Below are 21722 nucleotides of genomic sequence, written 5' to 3'. Positions count from 1 at the left end.
TCCATCCTATTCCACTAGACAAGACTTTTCTTAAATTCCACTTGTTTGGGCCAGCGAACTTTATTATAAATAGATGAGAATTTGCAGTTCGCCGATCTTTCTTTAAATACGCAATGATCCATTCTTTCTATACTTAGATCACAATCTTCTGTATGAAACTTGGGATCTATCATCTAATTGACATCGACCATTTCCAATCTATTTTAGAAGATTATATTAGTCTAAGACCTAACCTTGGGAGGTAGTTCTGCGACCTAACCTCGCCAGTTTGTAATAATAACCTTTAGACTTAACCTTTATGTCTGCTCATTTAAAGACAACAACATAACACAAAACCTTATTGAAATGGCAAACCCAAACCACGCATGAAAGTTCCAAGTCAAGAACATAACACATAACTTTATTTGCTGAAATTTTAATGTGTAAAGAAAGAGAGCATAACACAACTTTATTGAAATATCAAACCCGAGCCTCGCAGTCTAGACTCAACGATCTCGTCTATAGTTTTCGCTATTTGAGGAGTGAGATGATTCTTCCAGTCACCAACTTCACCTTTCCTGAAAAACACATTAGTATCTACACCAACTCTTATTGTCCCATTCTTATTAATCTCCAAACTGCTCAAATTACGCAAACTACACAAGTTCACGATCTCCTCCACCGATCCACTCTCTTCTTCCTCCTTGGTGAATGGACAGTTCAAGAACTCACCGAGTCTCTTGACTTGAAGGCGAGGGTCCTCAATGATCTCTTCATACTTCATAAATAGGACATGCTCCTTATCTTCTAAGCTCCCTTTCCAGTAGCTCAATATGTGCTCCCAGTAGGGTCCGTATAAGTGAACTCCTTTACAGTAAGCATCAAACATGAGCTCAAAACTGGCTTGATCCATCTCGGTGCGATGCAACTTGTTCCTATAATGCCAAGCGGAGACAAACGTGTCTTTGATACCTCTACACACGTACACGATTTTGCAAGGCGAGGAAGAAGAAGAAGACTTTGTGGTGGCTTCAAGCAATGTATTCAAGTGCATGTGTGTAGAAAAGATCATAGGAGAGGGAAACTTTGTGAGATCAGGAGTTTGGCTACCAGCGTATAGCTCAATCTCAAGAAATGGGACAAGGTCATGAGGGTTTTGTGAGAGCAAAGGATGTGTTTGGGGATTTTCGCGGTATTTTTCTCTATGTAAAACGGCAAAGACTATAGATTTGAGCCAAGTTGTACCACCTTTGGGCAAAGAAGCAAGGATTATGTCCTTCTTTCGTGGCTGGAAATGCTCTTGGACGTCAAGAACGGCTTGGAGTGTGTTGGGATAGTACCAACAACCTTTGTAGTTGTACAGACTGTAACCCATAAAATCTTTGTCTGAGGGAAGAGAAGATATCAAGTTCTTGGTTTCCTGGCTAACGTTGTCGTCTTTCATGTAACTTGGAAGGTGAGGTTCTTGAGAAGCCTCCATTGTGATTCTCTCTGGACACTGAGAAATGATAATGGAAAAAGACGAAGAGAAAATACTTTTTGATTGGTTGCTTTGAAAATTTCAAGTCTGGAGTAAAGGCTATTATTACCAAAGCACGTGTTTATGACTTTTTAGGGGACTGTAGGCTTTTCAATTATCACTTCGTTCTATGCCACATATTATTCTACCCACTTAAATCTTACTTGCATTCTATGCCACATATTATTCTACCCACATGAATCTTTCTAGAAGCCATTTGCAACTTTTAATATTTTATTGGTTAAAGTTATTTTGCTTTATAATAAAAATAGGGATAGAGCCGTTTTTGTTTTGTTGCTTTTAACAGAATATGTGTAAAGCATCTTCATTCATGGTGCTTGTGAATGAAATGCAACATTTCAAATTCTCGTATATAATAAAAAGCTTAAAAAATTGATTTGGCTATATATATCGCCAAAATACATTTATTTTTTTTGGTACACATTTATTTAGAATTCTAGAACTAAACGAGTTTTAACTGGAGTAGTAAAAAAATAGATGAACTATTAAAAAATAATTTTCATGTAAGTGAGGCCAAAGCACGAAAAAAATAATATAGTGATTACATAGTAAAAATACAATAAAACCGCGCTTTCAAAAAAATTAACACATAATTCATTAGACGGAATGGAGCCCACGAATCGAATGAAAAAGCGTGGATGAATAATCTATCAGTCGTGAGCGGTCAGGCATTACATAAATCAAATAAGATTTATGTTCGTCGGAGTATACACAAGGAAGACCATGATTCGATCGAAGAGGATTAGAAAAGAATGGTTTAGACAAGAGTAGGGTTAATGATTTCTCTGATTTTTGGGAAAATTGTTACAGAAACCCCAAATAATATCACGTGGTGATAACAATTGAAAAACTTTAAAAAGGTCGATGATTTATTTTTCCATAATAACTAGTATCATATAACATCAGATCTTCATTAAACTATGCCCTTATATGCCCTTATGCTAAATCTCCACTAAATGAAATTTACAGATTTACTTATCCTTAAATTAATCGTTCAAAACTTGATTACCTATAAACCAATGGTTTTAATCGGTTTACTAGTTTTAGTCGGTTTACTCTTAATCAAACAATTTAAGATCAATTAAACCAAGAAAAAAAATCAAATCTGCATATATAATGTTTCTTTTTTTCTTAAATTATCATTTTTTCATATGCTTTTCTTCTTCTTCTTCACTAACGTCACCCTCGATGACGTCTCTACAGCGAAGTCTTAAGTTGCAAAATTAGTTTTGTCCCATGACTAACAACAAAACCGAAACAGAACACACAAGTTGTCTTTTGCCATCACCAAAGAATAGATAGATGATAAATATCAAATCTTTTCTACAGTGAAGTTCACATTTAGTGTATCGGAAGCCTTTTGAGCTCAATTTCAAGCTCCATCATAGTGGTAGCCTCACTCCCACGAATAACAGCAGCTCGGGTAGCTGCGACGGCTTCCACAAGATCCGACTGTTTTCTTCAGCCGTTGAACTCATCAATTACATTAAACGGCTCCTCATTCCCGAGATCAGACATGGATGACGTAGGCTACTCCAAGGAGGCCTGAGCCTGAGCTAGCTAGCCGCTTGTAGTGACACCGTGATGCGCCGCTCGAGTTTGGTGGTAGGCGGAGATGGCGTCAGGGTTTTGAAAGGGGGTTCGAGTGGTCGGCCATGGAAGGTCAAGGTAAATTCGAGCTTCGATTGAGGATAAACGATGCTGACCTTCACCACACTGTTTTTTTTTTTTGGTTGGCTATGACGATGATTTGGAAGAAGAAACCCATAAGAGATGATAATCATTTTTTTATTATAAAAATTGAATTTTGTTTAGTTTAATTTATTTTTAAATTATTTTGGTTAAGAGTAAACCGATTAAAACTAGTGGTTTATGGTTAATTAAAATTTTAAACTATTAATTAAGGGTTCAATAAATTTGCAACTTTCATTTTAAATAGTCTAACAAACGATCATAGTTTGGTGGAGATCTGATGATAGATGATAGTTATTGACATTGTGGGGAAATAAATTGTCTACCCACCCTAAAAAGAACATAAATTTCTCTATCACTTGTTAGGCGGCAAGGTGGACAATCCTTTTTATTTATATTAAAAGAGGAATACTTCTATAAATTAACTTTGCACTCATGTGTTATTAACCAAAACGTCATTTCCTACGTGTCATCACAAAAGCTCTTCTTACATCCTTTAACCAAAAATCATTTTTACTAGAATAATTACATGTATTGCCATTGTTATAAACCTATCTTATTAGAAATTTGTAATCATTAGTTGCATCAACGATTTTTTATCATGATTATGTTTGTATATTAAACTTAGATATAACATGTTTACAATGTCCATATAAGCTGCCTTGATATAAACTTATATATTTATAAATATATACAAAATAATTATATTATATAGTTGATATAGTCGTACTATATAGCAAAAAAATAAATATATAATAGTTATATAAATATATATACAAAACATTAATATTATATAGTTGATATGATCGCATTGTCTATAAAAATAATTATATTATGTATATAAATATATACAAAATAATTATATTATATAATTGATATGGTCGTACTGTAAATCATAATAGTTCTTTATATTAATTTAAATTAAAGGTTGGCCCAATCATATATGTATATGTATATTATATCTTCGCGTATATAACCTTGGAAAACTGTTGGCCATTTGGTAATATTTCATACCCAATTTTGCATAAATACATTTTGCCTAAATTATACTGATTAATTTATGAGCAATAATGAGACTTAAATTAGCATTGCCATATATGGATTTTTAATTTGAACATCCTTCAATTTTCTATATTCGTTAAGGAATATATATATGACACATTGAATACTAATTATTAATTAAGAATGAGGCATGATACCACTGTATCTTTATCATAACTAAATTATGTACACTAGAACCTCTATAAATTAATAATTATGAATTTGAAATTTTATTAATTTATAGAGATATTAATTTTCAAAAATTTTTATTTTATTTAGATTTTTTATTTTATGATATATTTATTCTAAGATAAGAAAAATATTTGATTTTAGTGTATAGACATTAATTGTTATTTTTTGAAATTTGACATTTATATTAATTTTATAATATTATTTGGTGTATTAATATATATTATATAGAACTTAAATGTGGTTTTAAATATAAATATTACTAAGTTTCATTACAAATATATTTAGTGTTAAGAAAATATAAAGATAATTCCATTATTAAAATAAAACAAACAATATAATAATAGGTTCTTACTTATATAAAATATGTATACTTTTAAATTATTAGTTTATAATTTTAATGGGACCATATATTTACATAGAATTTGATTTTCTTAAAAATTATTATCTTATTATTTTATCGATTTTTGTCAAATTTTAAACCGGCCTAAATTGGGACCGAGAAAATTTATTAATTTATAGAAATTATTAATTTATCGAGTATTAATTTATAGAATTTCTACTGTACATGTATTATAATTTAAAAAAAAATTATATTGTATTGTAAAATTAAATTATATCACACATATTTATTATTATATAACATAATTTTTTCATACATGATCACATCATGCAAAAGTCATTATCAATTCTTTACATTTTTTATCAGATTATACTATATTCTTTTTAATGTTGACAAAAAAATATTATATTCTTTTTAAAAGAGTTGTGGTTGATTCATTATATAAGTTTTAAACGAGTTGCATCGATTGAATCATTGTGTCCTTAATTTTATCCAATCTTTAAATTATTTTTCTTTCCATTACTGAATTTGCGGTGATCCGTGGCTGTATGTAAAGTAAGTTTAAGAATGAAATCTTTTTATTTACATCAAATTACGTGATCAATAGAGTATATGGTCTGTTAAAGTAATTTGGGCGATAATCTTGGATCGCAAGTTTTGGTTAATAAATCCGTGAATGTTTTATATAATTAATCACATACGATTTCATCATTTGAAATCTAATCCTTCCTCATCGTATATATAAATAGGTTGTTTTGAGCACTTCTACTCATCACATTCTTCTTCCCAAATCTTCATTACAAATTCGATCTCGTAAGCAAAACACTTATGGTTGATCTCAACTCAATATATAACATAATCTTGTGACTATGCCTTTTACATTTCTAATACATATAGATTAAAAGTTATAATCTCTTTTAATCCATTCACTCCGCGCAGGGCGCATGTATCACCTAGTTTACATTGTTAAATGATGTCACAAGTAAAATGTGACTTTACTTGTAAATTCCAAAAGTGACTTGAAATGTAATAGATTTGGTAAGTTTTTGTTTGTGTTGAAATGTAATAATTTGGTCAAGTTTTTGTTTGTATTCAATTTCATTTAATTCCTCTAATAATTTGCTAGACATCTCTTTGATTATGTTGGCCTTCGTAAAGTCACTGACAAGAAGAACAAGCGGGTCCGAGTTACATTATGGCTCAGTGTCGTTACCGCGTCCGAGGCATTAAATATTGGGGCTTTCTGTTGAGACCCACAGACACGGACTTGGATAAGATTTTTAATATTTTTGGTGGACATGGCCTGATGGCCCATATATATACTTGTATTCTCATTAGACTATCCACATCAATCTGAGGCGAATGGCTGGAGAAGAGCAAAGAGGAAGATGGAGCCTTCAAGGCAAAACCGCACTTGTCACCGGTGGAACCAAAGGCATTGGGTTCGTAAACCTCTTCTCTCTCTCTATACATCCTAAAAAGCACTAGTGACTAGACTCTTCTTGATCTATATATTAATGATTCTTGAAATTTTTAGGCATGGTATAGTAGAAGAACTTGCAGGATTTGGAGCAATAATACATACGTGTGCTCGAGATGAAGCACATCTCAACGAGTGTTTGAGCGACTGGAAAAAGAAAGGGTTTCAAGTCACTGGTTCAGTCTGTGACGCATCGTCCTGGACCGAAAGAGAGAAGCTGATGCAAACTGTGTCCACTTTGTTTGATGCCAAGCTTAGTATCCTCGTAAGTTATACCCATCCCTCTAATATCATTTGATTGTTTTTTGTGTTGTGCAAACAAAAGACTGATCAAGAATCTATACTATTAAATCATGATCTTATTTTAAAATTTCAGATTATGTCCTTGAGTTTTTATCATATTTACAAGACAATACCACTCTTTATTTTTAGAATTTTGAACTAAAATTGGCAAGAAATATAACAGATTTTATATATATATGGAAAACTATATATATGGCATGTCAACAATCATTATTATTTTAATAGGTTTTGGAAAATATAAATATATTTAAAACGATTTTTCAAATTATGGTAACCAAATTTGTCTCATCATTTTAAAAAGTCATAATATTAAAATATTAACAATATTTTAATTTTGAAAATCTTTATACGCTCCAAGGTATTCCCTAAAAATACTAACAACCTAAATATTAAAATAGCTTTAACGTGTTTTTCTATCTATATTATTAAAGTTGAAGTACCTATATGAATTAAAATTTGAAATAACCTTTTAATCACATCTACTTTCATTTCCTTTTTACTCAAAAAAATAATTAGTTTTAATAAATGAATTTACAAAAAATATGATACATATGAGTTTCCTTATAAATTGTAGGTATTACATTAAATTACCTAATATTTAGCTAATTGAAAAGATTGCAATCTTTCAATCATTTAATACTTAACAAAAACAATTTTATAAATAGCATATATATATACACGATCATATCTAATTTTAAATATATTTAATAATCTCAAATCTTGGTTAGAAATTATTGTGAATAATTATTTGATATCATTTGATCTATGTGGAGGCCGGTTCACTTTCAAGATGTAAATTTTTCCTACGTGTATCAATTTCATACTAACTTTTTTTTATTGTTTTTAACTAAATTTACATTATTTTGAAACCGCTTAACATGACAACCGTAGATACTAAAATTTTATACATGGATTACATTGATTTAATTTTCTATTTTTCAAAATTAAAAATCTAAACACTGTTTTCATTTTTTTAGAAATGAATTAAACATTTCTTAAGAAAAATACAATACAAATCTATTTTTCTAAAAACTAAATGATTTTGGTCACTCAAAATTAACTCAAACCGGTTTGAATAGATGATCAATACAATTACATGAATCTAAATGGATAAAATTATTAAAAACTTAAAAGTAAATGAGTTCAAACGGTTAAGACATAAATGTGTTCGCCAAAAATGAAACAGATCTAAATAAGGTGGATTTACCATTTTATCATTCTTAACAAAGGAATTTGATAAATTTTTACTAAAATATGACAATGCATACTATCCTGCGCTTTCAAAGCGCGAGTCAAATTCTAATAAACACTTATGGATGATTCATGTTTCCGGTTGTATACTCTTGATATTAGATCAACAATGTCGGGGCAATCCGGTCAAAGCCAACAATTGAAAATACGGCAGAGGATTTCTCGTTCCACATTTCTACCAACTTGGAATCTGCGTACCATTTTAGCCAGCTTGCACATCCTCTGCTCAAGTCTTCAGGGTGTGGTAATATCGTGTTCATATCCTCTGTTGCTGGGGTCGTGTCGTTTGGCGTCAGCTCTATATACTGTGCAACTAAAGGTATATACCGACTTAAGAAGAAACCAAAACCAATGATCAAAATAAACCAAAACCACCTCTTTGTGAGTCTGGTTGGTACAGCTCATGGTAGAGTATAGTAGTAGTAAACAACAATAATACCACTCGATATGTATGTATGTATATATATTCGACCAAAAATAAAATATCTAATCTATTAATTTAGGGATTGGTTTTTATCTACTACTTGAAGTTGTCATTTAGATTTTGGGCTCTTTCAAGTTTGTTAGTAAGCTACTTAATTTATGGACCATTTAGAGTTATTAGTTATATATAACATATAACACGCTACTATGATAATAAAACTGGAAAACTTAAACTAAATCAACGTGTAATCTATTATAAGTAAACCAACCTATTAATTCAAAATTAAAATAAAATTAGACCGAGTGCTATATAGAATTAGATTAGCTGTAGAATAACTCTCATTGGACCTCTTTTTCGTGTATATGAAACTTGGCTTTAAGTTGATTGACCCTTGATTCTTTTCTCTTACCAACATCATCATCACTTAAAGAACATGAATATTTTTTATCCTATCATTGCTGAATCAGTTACCTGTATCATATTTTGATAACCATATTAAACAAAAGTTGAAGAAGCTAAGCCATTTTTCATTTTCTTTTCTTGATCCAGAAAAATTGTCAAATAGTTAGCACCAACCAAACCAATCCGGTTTAATATGAGTTTCCAAAATTGCAAGAAATTATGAATAGTGTTATATTGTGTCTATATGTTTGAATTTATTATATGATCATCAATTATTCTTTCTAACCCAACAAATCATCTACGTTCAATTCGAAAAAGATAGTAGTAGCCACAAAATATGATAAGTAAAGTGTATATACTATACCGTCTTGATTTTTTTATTTTTTCTATTACTGATTTACTTAAACGAGTTCATCCTAAATATTTATATAGGAACCAAATAGGATTTTTTACACTTAAAGCAAATATATGTGCGTAAATATATGATACAATATTAACTGAAATCTTTGACTTTCTCACAAATTTTGATATTATGTATATATGTTTTTTTTAACTAACAATTTTGAAGATAATATCCGACTTCAGTGCTACGTTGCACGGAAGCTTCATCGGACGTCCGCTTCCCGCTTCGGAACCGGAATCGGAATCGGAACCTTGTGGAAGCTTACGGAATCTCGCTTCCAAAACGCTTCTAAAATATTCTCTTTAAAAACACATTGGAAGCTTACGATTCCATTTTGGAATCACGCTTCCATTTTAAAAAAAAACAATGTCTTATATCAATAAAAATATAAAATTATAGTTTTTAATTTATATATAATCCAAATTTTAATAGTATTGAATAGAGAGAATAGAAATATACAAATATTAAAACTAATACTATAAATTATCTTTATGCATTGAGGTTTTTATTAAAGATAGATCATATATTCAAATATATTATGTCAATTAATTATAAGGAATTGAGAAAATATAATATTATTTATTTAATTTAATTTATGTGTATTTTCACAGTTTAAATATGAAGTCATTTGAAAATTATTATAAGAATAAATGCTTTATTTTAAATTTAAATCATATAATTTTTAGTTTTAGATTTTAAAAAATAATCTTACATATGTATATATATTCATATATATATATATATATGGATACGTTTCCAACACGTATCCGCTTCTTAATTTTTTTAAAAATCTCGCTTCTGCGCTTCCATACGCTTCCGCTTCCACGTACCCGCTTCCGTTTCCATGTAACATAGCTTCAGTGCAATTAGCTAATCTTCAAACTTTTTGGTACTCAACGATTTAATCTAATTCATTATACTATAAATATACCTCTAATATTTCTTTAATGAAATCACTCTTGTGCATTTAAAAGATGGCTTAAAAACGCTTTTGCTTACAAAATAATTTCATATCCAATGGTTGTAAGGAAGAGAGAGACAGTGGAAACTTTGATTAGATCTAGAAAAACATATCATTTCTACTACTTTTCTTAGCTATCTTTAGAAAAATAAAAATGGTTAAAAGACAACACAATGTTTTCTCAGTGTTAAAGTATCGCTATATTAAGATATTAGAAGATCACATAACAATGTTCAGTTATTCAAAGTATTGAAGGGTCTCTTGCAAAATATGTTTGATCTTTAATAAGGTTTTAGATGATTTTAATGAATTGCATGGATTAAAGTGATTTTTGTTTAATCATCCTAGAATATCAACTAAAACCATGAGATTTGAATTTTAATTTTTTAACTAATAAATTCTTCCAAAACACTTTAAAATCACTTGAAAAATTTAAAACTATACAACTTAGAATATTATTAATAGCACTGGATTTCAGAGTACTTCATAAAATGTCAAGTTCAATAACACTAGATTTTAAATATCTTTTTTAATTCATATTTGAATAATAGTGAATTTGTCAAATCTCAATTGAATACACCTCTTCTCCCCCCCTCCCTCCTCCCCCCCCAAAACAAAAACAAAATTCCAAAATAATCAACTGAACCATATATTTCAACAGACCAAAAATAAACTCCAAATTTAATGGAAAATGTAAAATTATTTATAAAACTTATTTTACATAAATTTAAAATAAATGAAATCCCGCGCTAAGCGCGGGTTAGAATCTAGTCTATACTATTAAAAGGGAAGCAGTTTTTAAAAATCTACTTATAAAAAGTTGTTGGACCCTTTCATTTTTTTATTTTTTGGTCTTCCTTATATATTATATGTTATCCCTACTTAATCTCACTTTGTTATCAGCAAAATAAATATTATTAATTGGGCTTTAGGCGTTTAACTTAAAAAAGATAATTTAACTGATACAACCCATTCAGAAAAGAAAATTACAAATCCAATTAACTTTTGTTACAGAAAAAAAAATTTAACCAAATTAACTTTAGACCCATTTTTTACAAAATCCCAAATTATGAAGACCATTTTATACATAAATACATATAAATGTAACATTATTTAAATTGTATGGATTTCTAATAATGAAATATCTGTCACAAACTGATTTTATTGATAATAGTTTGATAGAAAATTAAAAAAGGAAAAAAAATAATACTTGCTTCACTATTTTGGTAGATTGATAATTAATATATTTATAAATTAACTTAACAATATTTGTTAAAAGAAATTTCTTATACAAGTCAAATGTATATTAATATATCAAAAATTTATAAAACAAAAAATAAATTATATTTTTTCAGTGGGTTAATAACCGTCTTTTTGATTTTCAGATACTTTTACTATATTCGTTTTATTATATTCTATCCTACTATATATGAGTTTCTAGATCTTAAGGTTCGACCAAAAGTCTGATTCGGATATGAAAATTCAATGAAAACATTGTATCGGACTGAAATAATAATAATAGAACAGCTTTTAAATATTTTAGATATTTAATAATAAATATAAATTCATTTAATATTTGAGTTTACGGTCACCAAAAAAATATCCGGGCTTCTTAAGCGCGAGTCAAAATCTAGTATATATATTAATGCAGCATCTTTTTTTTCCGTCAAATTGTTAAATTTCATTCAAAAGAGGAATACAAAAGCTGGCAGAAGAACTAGAAATCCCGAGAAACACAAGCCCACAAGAAAGGCAACTAGAACCCACTCCGGGGTAACTTAGGAGAATACCAAATACAGACTTAACTATAGCTACAACAAGGATAAATCAAAAACCCACCATGAAGTTAGCACACTGCACTTGCAACCTTCCGACACCACTTGACGTTTCTGAACGAGATTTATCGTTGTTGCCCACGGCTCACCAAGGGATAACATCAACTTCTACGAACACAGAGAAACACCTCTTCCACCTAAAGAACCAGACTTTATAACCCAACAAGAGAGAACCACACATAGTTCTCCTCTTTCGGATACGGCTGCAACACACTTAATGCGTCCAAGCAACGCCTCAATAAAAGCCATACAACCAACACTCTAATCTCAACAGATCTAGAGATAAACAAAGTCAATCCCACCCGAACTCACCGAAAACATATAGAAACCGGCAGCAGGAGACAGGAAGCATTCACTACCACATCAAGAACTCGAAAAAATTGCAAGTATAGAGACCAAACAACCAAAAGAGGGCCAACGATTCCCTTTGAGAGCAGAACATAGCATAGACAAACTTCCACACAACAATGGAAAACAGATATTCTAGACCACTTAAAACGGATGTCTCCGCTGGTCGAAGAGTGGAGAGCTCGTGGGCAAACAGAATCAAATCTGACAAGGGAGGAGAACCCCTTCACCACCGATGAAGCCTCAACTACAACCTTATCACAGATCCGCCAGATCTGACCCAGATCCGGTTAAAACCACACAAAACACTTCCAATCCCGAGTTCTCTGGCTTCACATCATGGGTAATAGTCTTGCCGGTGCTCCAGCTGAGCAAAAGAACAACTAAAACACAGATCTATTTCCAATAAGAGATAGCTCCAGAGACACCAACAAAGAGACCAAACCATAGACATAGAAGACAGAGAAGAAAAGCAGAGACTAAAACTACAGAGAGCAAACTGAAGGGTGACCGGCAGCGGTAGAACCACCGGCCACCGTAACGCCAACGAGGAAGACGATAGCTTTTTTCTTCTTTTTCTTTTTTACATATATTAATGCAGCATATATAAATATATATATATATATATATATATATATATATATATATATATATATATATATATATATATATATATATATATATATATATATCCTATGTGTTTTCTGTATAAGCAAAAATCAATTCGATAAAAAAAGGAAAAGATAAGAAAAACAAAAGACTTTATCTCTCCTCCTGTTTTCTCTCTAGCCTCTCTTTAACTTTCCTCTTATCTTGATTTTCGTTTTTCCGGCGACCGCCGGGCGCCGGAGCTCCGTTTGTTTCTCTTCTCTTCTCTTCTTCCCGCCTCCTTTGTTTCCTCCTTATCATCTCATTCTTCGGTTAGGGTGGAACTCAGTCGTGGTAGGCTCCGATTTCAGATCCGGCGGATCCTTTCCAGATCTGGAGCGTGTTTGGTGGTTTGGTAAGGGTTAGAGGACGGCCTTTGCTCCCGCTGAACTCATCTCTAGGTTTCGGATGGTTCTTCTGCTCGGAGCAGTTTTCAATCTCTTCGGCTGAGTCTCTTCGAGTCGGCGGCGCGTGAGTCGTCAAGCAATCTCCCTTGTGCTCGTCTCCGGTGTAGTGTGGCGCGTGGCTAGTTAGTGACGAGTTTTTTGGTGGGGTTGGAGCTTGTGGTTCTGGATCTCAAGTTCCTCTGCTCCTCTTTGGGTCCATCGTTGGTCTACGGTGGTAGCGCATAGAGGGTTTCCGGGGTTGGTCGTCGTCTAACCTGGTGGATCTCTCATGTGGCGACGCGTGATGTTGAGTCATTCCTTCGCTCGTCGAGCTCGTTCTTGGCGCAAGGGGATCTAGGCTATCTCCAGAGGCGGTGCGGGTTTGACGGGGTGGTGCTCCTCGTCGCTGTTTCTCTGTCCTCTCGTCATCTATGCGGGTGGTTTGGCTTTGTGAAAGCGGATTGGGTCCGACGCAAGGGATAAGTGTTAGTTTGGCTATTAGGTCTTCAAGTTCTCTCGACAGTCACAGTTCCGGAGGAATTTTGCCCAACCTGTCCCATTACCCTATATGGGCGGTGGGTTAAACGGGTGTAACGGTCCTGGGATGGTGGAGCGGATGCAGCAATCTCCTGTCTTTGCTGTCCCGAACGACGGCATCGCCGGTTGTGGACTCTTCCTCGTGCTGCCGGTGAGGCGATGTTGGACGAACTTGCAGGTATGAGATGTGATTCTTAGTGGAGGTGGTGATGAGTGGGTTCTCGGAAGCTGTAGGCGCCAGTGCATCCAAGGTTTGAGGGCGTCTTTTTCGCCGGTTTGCTCGTGGCAACAGGGTGCTCATTCCGCTCATGCCTCTGTCTTAGGTCCGCCACTGCTGCGCTAATACCAGTCTCTTTCTGGTCCATGTCTTCTTTTGTTTAAGCTTTTCTATCTATTAGATGCTCTGTTTAGCTTAATTTATTTCCTCTGCTACTAGTTCACCTTTGTAAAATCTGTCAAAAACTAAAAACTTGGTATAATAAATTTAACATTTTACCAAAAAAAAAAATATCAATTCGATATAACGTAATCTTATCCTGTTGTTGGATTTTTTGTACTTCTCATTGGGTGAATCTTTTCAGTTATATTTATAGGCGGGCGACAATACAAGGATAATACTATGCCAATCTATGAGATTTGCTCCACTAGGAACGTAAGAACTGACCTAGACCTAGATTATTTGAAACATAATTTTTGATTCTTTTCGTTCATATGTTCACATTAGAAAACAAATTTTAGTTTTAAGTTTCTTCATTAGATATTCTTGAAAAGTGCATAAATCTTTTCATTTTATGAAAATTTAAAATTCACAGCTGAAGAAACAAAAATGCTTAATATTGTGAATTTCCAATTACATCCCTTATATATTAATTCTTGAGCATTACAACATGTTTTCGTAGCCACGTCTCCTCACGAGAATGACTTTAGAATTGTTACAAAAATAAGTTGGTCCATATAAACATATACTATGTTTTTTATTAAATTAACTATCAAATTAATTAATAGCGTACAAAATAATATTTTGTATTTTCTTAAATAAAATCTACGGAATTACCTAATATTGTTAACATATATATGATAATTAATGATTATGAATAATACATATTTGATAAAAAAAATTATAACCTCTCTCTTTTGTTTAATTTTATACTATTAAAAGAAATTAAACAATCTCATTAAGCATATAATAAAAACAATTAGATTTTTTTTTATATGTTATATTTTGAATTTTTAAAAACGACTATAAATTACTAAAAATGGTAAAAGTCCCACACTAAAATTTTTGTGATCAATGGCTTAACTTTTTTTTGTTCAAGCAAGATACAAATGATTATATATCATAGGGGTGGGCATTCGGATACATGTTCGGGTTTGTATCGAACATTTCAGTATAAAGGTATAGAACCCGTTCGGGTATTTTTACACTTCGAGTCGGGTTCAGGTATTTTATGTTCGGGTTCAGATATTTTGGGTCGAGTTCGGATATTTAAATTTTGAAGAAAAAAATAAAAAAATTATTCATTTTTTAAGTTTTTTGTATTTAAAATATATGTTAACTTACTGTTTTTTTTTTTAATTTTTAAAAGATTAAACTATTAATAGGTTTGAAGATAAAACTTTAAAAATAGAAAGACACTAATTTAGTTGTTGTTTTGAAATTTTAGATGAAACTTTTATTAATGCAAGAAACAAGAACTTGATATATATTTTAAGTGAGTAGCAAATGATTTTGTCCATAATTATATGTATATTATCTAATTTTGAGCAATAAGAATCATTAATATAAATATTTTTAATAAAATGAGAGAAATAAACTAAAATATAGAGTTAAGTATAGTTATGTTTGGTTATCTTCGGATATCCATTCGGATTCGGATATTACCCGTTCGGATTCGGATATTACCCATTCGGATTGAGATATTACCTGAACTGGTGAAATAAGTAATTTGTTTTGTTGTTCTAATTAGATGATTTTAGACCGAGCTGGTGAATATATACTCTACAAACATATATTTCGAGTCTGCACTTATATTCTATAACAACTTGATATATTAGATTTGAACACTAACCTGTTAATATAGTTTGCCGGTGATATTTTTTCAAAATTTTGAATTTTAGTTATGTATATGGAGTAAAACTAATTTTAACAAATGTCCATTTTTTTTAATTTACACTCATGTAATTCAATGAATTCATAAAAGAAGTTAAAAAGAAACTTAACTCATATCAATAAAACAATGACGAGAACGAAAGCACAATTCTATAAAGGTAGAAAATAAAATCACGTATGGAAAGTCAATAGTAAACAAATCGAGAGCAGAAAACCTAACCCCCTTTTGTCATTATACAATCAATGTTGCCTATTTGGTTTTGGTGATTTATGTTAGCCGCAAAACTTAATTTCTTTTTGTGCATATGAAATTTTAAAAATAATTAAAATGAGATGTAATACGTTAACTCTTCAACAACGATGATATATTTAAGAGCAACATTTGTATTCATTATTTTATAATCGATAAAGATTCCAGTGTTGCAAAATGTTAAAATCATTTCATAAACAAACATTATTATAAGAACTTATCCCGCGCATGCGTGCAGGCTATCATCTAGTATATATATATATATATATATTTCAACACTGGGGTAAACAAAAAGGCAAGGTCTTATAACACATGTTAGTATGTGTATATAGGGGCAATGAATCAGCTAGCAAGGAATTTGGCATGCGAATGGGCTAGCGATGGCATAAGGGCTAATGCTGTAGCTCCTACAGTCATTGCCACTCCTTTAGCTGAAGCTGTGAGATCCAATTGTTCATTAAAGATCCCTCTTTATTTTGATGATATTTTGACTTTAATATCGCACCTTTTTAAATGATATTTTGACTTCTTTCCCACACGATGATTATATTTAGGCGTTTGATGATGAATTCAAGAAAGCAGTGGAATCAACAAATCCCTTGGGGCGCTTAGGGAAGCCGGAGGAGGTAGCATCGCTTGTGGCATTTCTTTGTATGCCTGCAGCTTCTTATATAACGGGTCAGACCATCTGCGTCGATGGAGGTCTTTCTATAAATGGCTTCTCGTATCAGCCACATGCTTAAATCCAATCACCAAAACAAAACACAATTTCAAATTTCTACTTCATATGAATTATGTATTTTATTGGAGGTTGTTTTTCTTTAAAAAGAGTGAGGTTGACAAAGTAAAAGTACTTTTCATAGTATAAAAAATGAAATCAGAAACTAAGACAGAATACATGTGATTTTTATCTATTCCTTGAAGTAATAATAAATCATAAATGGAAGAAATTCAAAGCTAGTTTTGCTAGATAAACTAAGAGTCCAAGACAATGGTATTTGGAGCCTCAAGATACAGGAGCATTATGACTTTAAACCGACTTAAAATACTTATTTACCTGAAAAATAATAACACTATTGCCGGCAATGAAAGCCTAGATGAATAGTTGTTTGAAAAAAAAAACTAAATGAATTGTGAATGTGTTGCAAGTCGTTAGCATTCTCCTAGCCTGCGCCGAAACATGAGATAGTACAAACACAACGAAGAAAAAACACGTCTCTTGATTGATGTCTAAAGTAGTAAAACCCAAACGAAATAAATCTTTATTCTATTTTTCCTTTTTTTTCCGATGAATGAATAGAGAGTTACATGTGTTACTACGTGTCGGTCATATGTCCCTGGCGATGCCGAAATGTTAATTTCCCAGTGGCCGGGATTCAAACTCAAGTGGCGGTACTCACAACTATAAGTCCTTTACCACTAAAGTTAGAAGCCCGGTTTGTTTGTATTCAATTTCATTTAATTCCTCTAATAATTTGCCAGACATTTTATTGATTATGTTGGCTTCTTAAAGTCACTGACAAGAAGAACAAGCGGGTCAGAGTTATCTTATGGCTCAGTGTCGTTCCCGCGTCCAAGGCATTAAATATTGGGGCCTTCGGTTGGGACCTCACAGACACGGACTTGAATCCTCCAAATATGAGATGTTTAATATTTTCGATGGACATTCACTTGTATTCTCATAAGATAATCCACTTTATTCTGAGGGGAATGGCTGGAGAAGACCAAAGACGAAGATGGAGCATTCAAGGCAAAACTGCACTTGTTACCGGTGGAACCAAAGGCATTGGGTTCGTAAACCCTCTTCTCTCTCCGTACATCCTAAAAGCACAGTGACTAGATTCTTCTTAATCTATATATTGTTGATTTTTGAAAATTTTAGGCATGCTATAGTAGAGGAACTTGCAGGATTGGAGCAATAATACATACGTGTGCTCGAGATGAAGCACATCTCAACGAGTGTTTGAGCGACTGGAAAAATAAAGGGTTTCAAGTCACTGGTTCAGTCTGTGACGCATCGTCCTGGACCGAAAGAGAGAAGCTGATGCAAACTGTGTCCACTTTGTTTGATGCCAAGCTCAGTATCCTCGTAATTTATCTCCTTCCTATATCATTTGATTTTTTTTTTAATGTTGTGCAAACAAAGACAGATCAATAATACTCACTTCTGGCTGATTCATGTCTCCGGTTTGTATATTCTTGATATTAGATCAACAACGTTGGCGCAATCCGGTCAAAGCCAACAATTGAAAATACGGCAGAGGATTTCTCGTTCCACATTTCCACCAACTTGGAATCTGCATACCATTTTAGCCAGCTTGCACATCCTCTGCTCAAGTCTTCAGGGTGTGGTAATATCGTCTTCATATCCTCTATTGCTGGGGTGGTGTCGTGTGGCGTCAGCTCCATCTACTCTGCCATAAAAGGTACATACTGACTTAAGAAGAAACCAAAACCAATGATCAAAGAAATCAAAACCACCTCTCTGTGAATCTAGTTGGTACAGCACATAGTAGACAACAATAATACTACTATGCTTAGAAAGAACATTAGCTCACTGGTCCAGTTCATGTAAACAACAATAATATTACTATGCTTAGAAAGAACATTAGCTCACTGGTCCAGTTCATATAAACAACAATAATATATACAAATTTGAAATGATCGGTATAAGTCGAGTGATTACAAACCACTCGATATGTTTATGTATATATATTCAACCAAAAATAAAATGCATATACATATATGTTTTTAATCCATATGCATCATCTATATATATATATATATATCCTATGCGTTATCTATATAAGAAAAATCCATTTGATATGATGAACTCATCCTGTTGTTGGATTTTCTGTACTTCTCATTTGAATCTATGCAATTATATTTATACGCAGGCGACAACATAAGGATAATACTATGCCAATCTATGAGATTTTCTCAACTAGGAACATAAGATCTGACTTAGACCTAGATTGTTTGAAACATAATATTTTTGTTCATATGTTCACAATAGAAATCAAATTAAAGTTTTGTAATTATCAAAATAATTTAAGTTTCTTCATAAAATATTCTTGAAAAGTGCATCAATCATTTCATTTTATGAAAATGTAAAATTCACTGCTGAAGAAACAAAAGTTCTTAATATTGTGAATTTCCAATTTCATTAAATATACATTTCAACACTTAAATAAGCAATAAGGCAAGGTCTTATAACGCATGTTAGTATGTGTATACATATATAGGGGCAATGAATCAGCTAGCAAGGAATTTGGCGTGCGAATGGGCTAGCGACGGCATAAGGGCTAATGCTATAGCTCCTGCAGTCATTGCCACTCCTCTCGTTGAATATGTGAGATCCAATTATTCATTAAAGATCTCTCTTTGTTTTAATGATATTTTGAATATTGCACCTTTTTAAATGATATTTTTACTTCTTTCTCATATGATGATTATATTAAGGGGTTTGATGATGAATTCAAGAAAGCAATGGAATCAATAAATCCCTTGGGGCGCTTAGGGAAGCCGGAAGAGGCAGCATCGCTTGTGGCATTTCTTTGTATGCCTGCAGCTTCTTATATAACGGGTCAGACCATCTGCGTGGATGGAGGTCTTTCTATAAATGGCTTCTCGTATCAGCCACATGCTTAAATCCAATCACCAAAACAAAACACAGTTTCAAATTTCTACTTCATATGAATTATGTATTTTATTGGAGGTTGTTTTTCTTTAAAAAGAGTAAGGTTGACAAAGTAAAAGTACTTTTCATAGTATAAAAAAATAAATCAGAAAGACAGAATACATGTGATTTTTATCTATTCCTTGAAGTAATAATAAATCATAAATGGAAGAAATTCAAAGCTAGTTTTGCAAGATAAACTAAGAGCACTTGGAATGGTCATCCCCACATTGGGATCCTTGGCAATTGTTTAATATATTTTTTTTTGTTTTTTTTTGTTTGAACAGTGAAGGATTCGAGTCCAAAAAGCTCGTCCAATGGTGATCCCGAAGACGGAGTTCTTAACAATAAAATATTATTTTTTAAAAAAAAAAAAATTGAAATTGAAAATTTATTAATTGCATAATTAAAATAAAAGGTACAAGGATTCAATTTAAAGAAACAAGGATTAAAAGATACAAGGTTTAAATATAAAGATACTAATTATTAATCTTCATCGCCAAATTTATTCCAAATGTTTTCGATCAAATCATTCTTCAATCGTTCATGAGTTTGCCTATCACGAAGATCATTTCGGTTGGGAAATATGTTATTGAGAATTGTCGGGATTTCGTTTAGTGTAGGGTTTGCGTTTAGGACCTCTGAAGTTCTGGAAGATTCTCCTTCTAAAAATTCTGAAATATCGTACCGTATTGAATAACCATCTCGTTCATCTTCAACTATCATATTGTGTAGTATGATACATGCTCTCATTATCTTCCCTATCTTCTCTTTGGCCATTGTACGAACCGGGTTTTTCACAATCGCAAACCGAGCTTGTAATACTCCAAAAGCCCGCTCGACATCTTTTCGGACTGATTCTTGAACTTGAGCAAATAACTGTTGTTTAGGACTTTGAGGGAGTGTGATAGTTTGGATAAATGTTGACCATTTTGGATATATACCATCTGTGAGGTAATATGCCAACTTATACATGTGGTTGTTGACCATGTACCTCACCCTGGGAGCTCGACCTTCTAAAAGGTCATCAAACACAGGAGATCGATCGAGGACATTAAGATCATTTAAGGTACCTGGAAGACCAAAAAATGCGTGCCAAATCCAAAGATCTTGTGAAGCTACGGCCTCTAGGACAATACTCGGTTTTCCGTGGCCACGGGCGTACTGTCCTTTCCAAGCGGTTGGACAATTTTTCCACTCCCAGTGCATACAGTCAATGCTCCCGACCATCCCAGAAAACCCTCGTTTCTCTCCCATATCGAGTAGTCGTTGAAGATCCTCTGCTGTGGGTGGTCGCAGATACTCATCTCCGAATAACTGTATTATCCCATCAGTGAAGTGATGTAAACAAGAAAGTGCAGTGCTCTCACCAAGTCGGAGATATTCGTCAACCGTGTCAGCCGAATTTCCATAAGCAAGTAGACGAATTGCTGCCGTACATTTTTGTAGTGCAGTAAGACCCCACCTCCCCGTTGCATCTTTTCTTTGCTGAAAGAATGGAAAGAATTGTTCAAGGCCATCGACAATACGCATGAATAATCCCTTATTCATGCGGAATCGGCGTCTGAAAGTTTGTATCGAATATGTCGAATGGTCGTCGTTGAAGTAGTCATTGCTTAGCTGGTGCTGTCCTCCTTCGCGGTGTCGTTCAGTATAACTACGGGTCCTTTGCGGTATGGGTTCGGCCTCCACTATATCGTCGTAAATTTTGTCAATGAAATCTTCGATAATATCATCCAATCTCTCCTCGATTTCATCATTTTCATCAGATGAAGATGACGACATTGCTTATCCTGCTGGATAAATAATAATTTGCTTAGAAGATTTCTTATATTTTTCAATCTCTTCTATTTTTTTTTCTTATAAGTTAAAAATATTTAGATTTCTTCTACTTTTAAATCTTTTCTATTTTTTTTTTCTT

At 32.6% G+C, this 21722-nt stretch overlaps 3 protein-coding genes and 1 pseudogene across 4 annotated transcripts; 2 read left to right on the top strand and 2 right to left on the bottom strand.

Annotated features, from left to right (window-relative positions):
• Window positions 1-325: 325 nt before the first annotated feature.
• On the bottom strand, window positions 326-1566 carry LOC125577873 (cytosolic sulfotransferase 11-like). The gene has a single exon (XM_048739946.1). The coding sequence runs from the start codon at window positions 1457-1459 to the stop codon at window positions 449-451; it is 1011 nt and encodes a 336-aa protein (XP_048595903.1). The 5' UTR covers window positions 1460-1566; the 3' UTR covers window positions 326-448.
• A 4427-nt stretch (window positions 1567-5993) lies between these two features.
• Window positions 5994-17036, top strand: LOC106433763 (tropinone reductase homolog At1g07440-like). Of its 2 annotated transcripts, XM_048739947.1 has the most exons (5): window positions 5994-6226; window positions 6322-6529; window positions 7921-8137; window positions 16455-16561; window positions 16677-17036. In XM_048739947.1, exons 1-5 carry the CDS (start codon window positions 6147-6149, stop codon window positions 16863-16865), a joined length of 801 nt encoding a protein of 266 aa, XP_048595904.1. In that variant the 5' UTR covers window positions 5994-6146; the 3' UTR covers window positions 16866-17036. The 2 variants fall into 2 exon arrangements, 1 of the variants encoding a protein (XP_048595904.1); XR_007316276.1 differs by lacking the exons at window positions 16455-16561; window positions 16677-17036 and adding an exon at window positions 10780-12668 and having other exon boundaries at window positions 7921-8303.
• A 781-nt stretch (window positions 17037-17817) lies between these two features.
• On the top strand, window positions 17818-19930 carry LOC125575661 (annotated as a pseudogene).
• A 357-nt stretch (window positions 19931-20287) lies between these two features.
• Window positions 20288-21586, bottom strand: LOC125578052. The gene has a single exon (XM_048740335.1). The coding sequence runs from the start codon at window positions 21584-21586 to the stop codon at window positions 20288-20290; it is 1299 nt and encodes a 432-aa protein (XP_048596292.1).
• Between the last annotated feature and the right edge of the window lie 136 nt (window positions 21587-21722).

This window comes from Brassica napus, chromosome A9 (assembly GCF_020379485.1).
Source record: "Brassica napus cultivar Da-Ae chromosome A9, Da-Ae, whole genome shotgun sequence".
NCBI classification, from domain to species: domain Eukaryota; kingdom Viridiplantae; phylum Streptophyta; class Magnoliopsida; order Brassicales; family Brassicaceae; genus Brassica; species Brassica napus.
The sequence above is the reverse complement of the archived record's forward strand: the minus strand, read 5'-3'. Positions and strand labels throughout refer to the sequence as shown.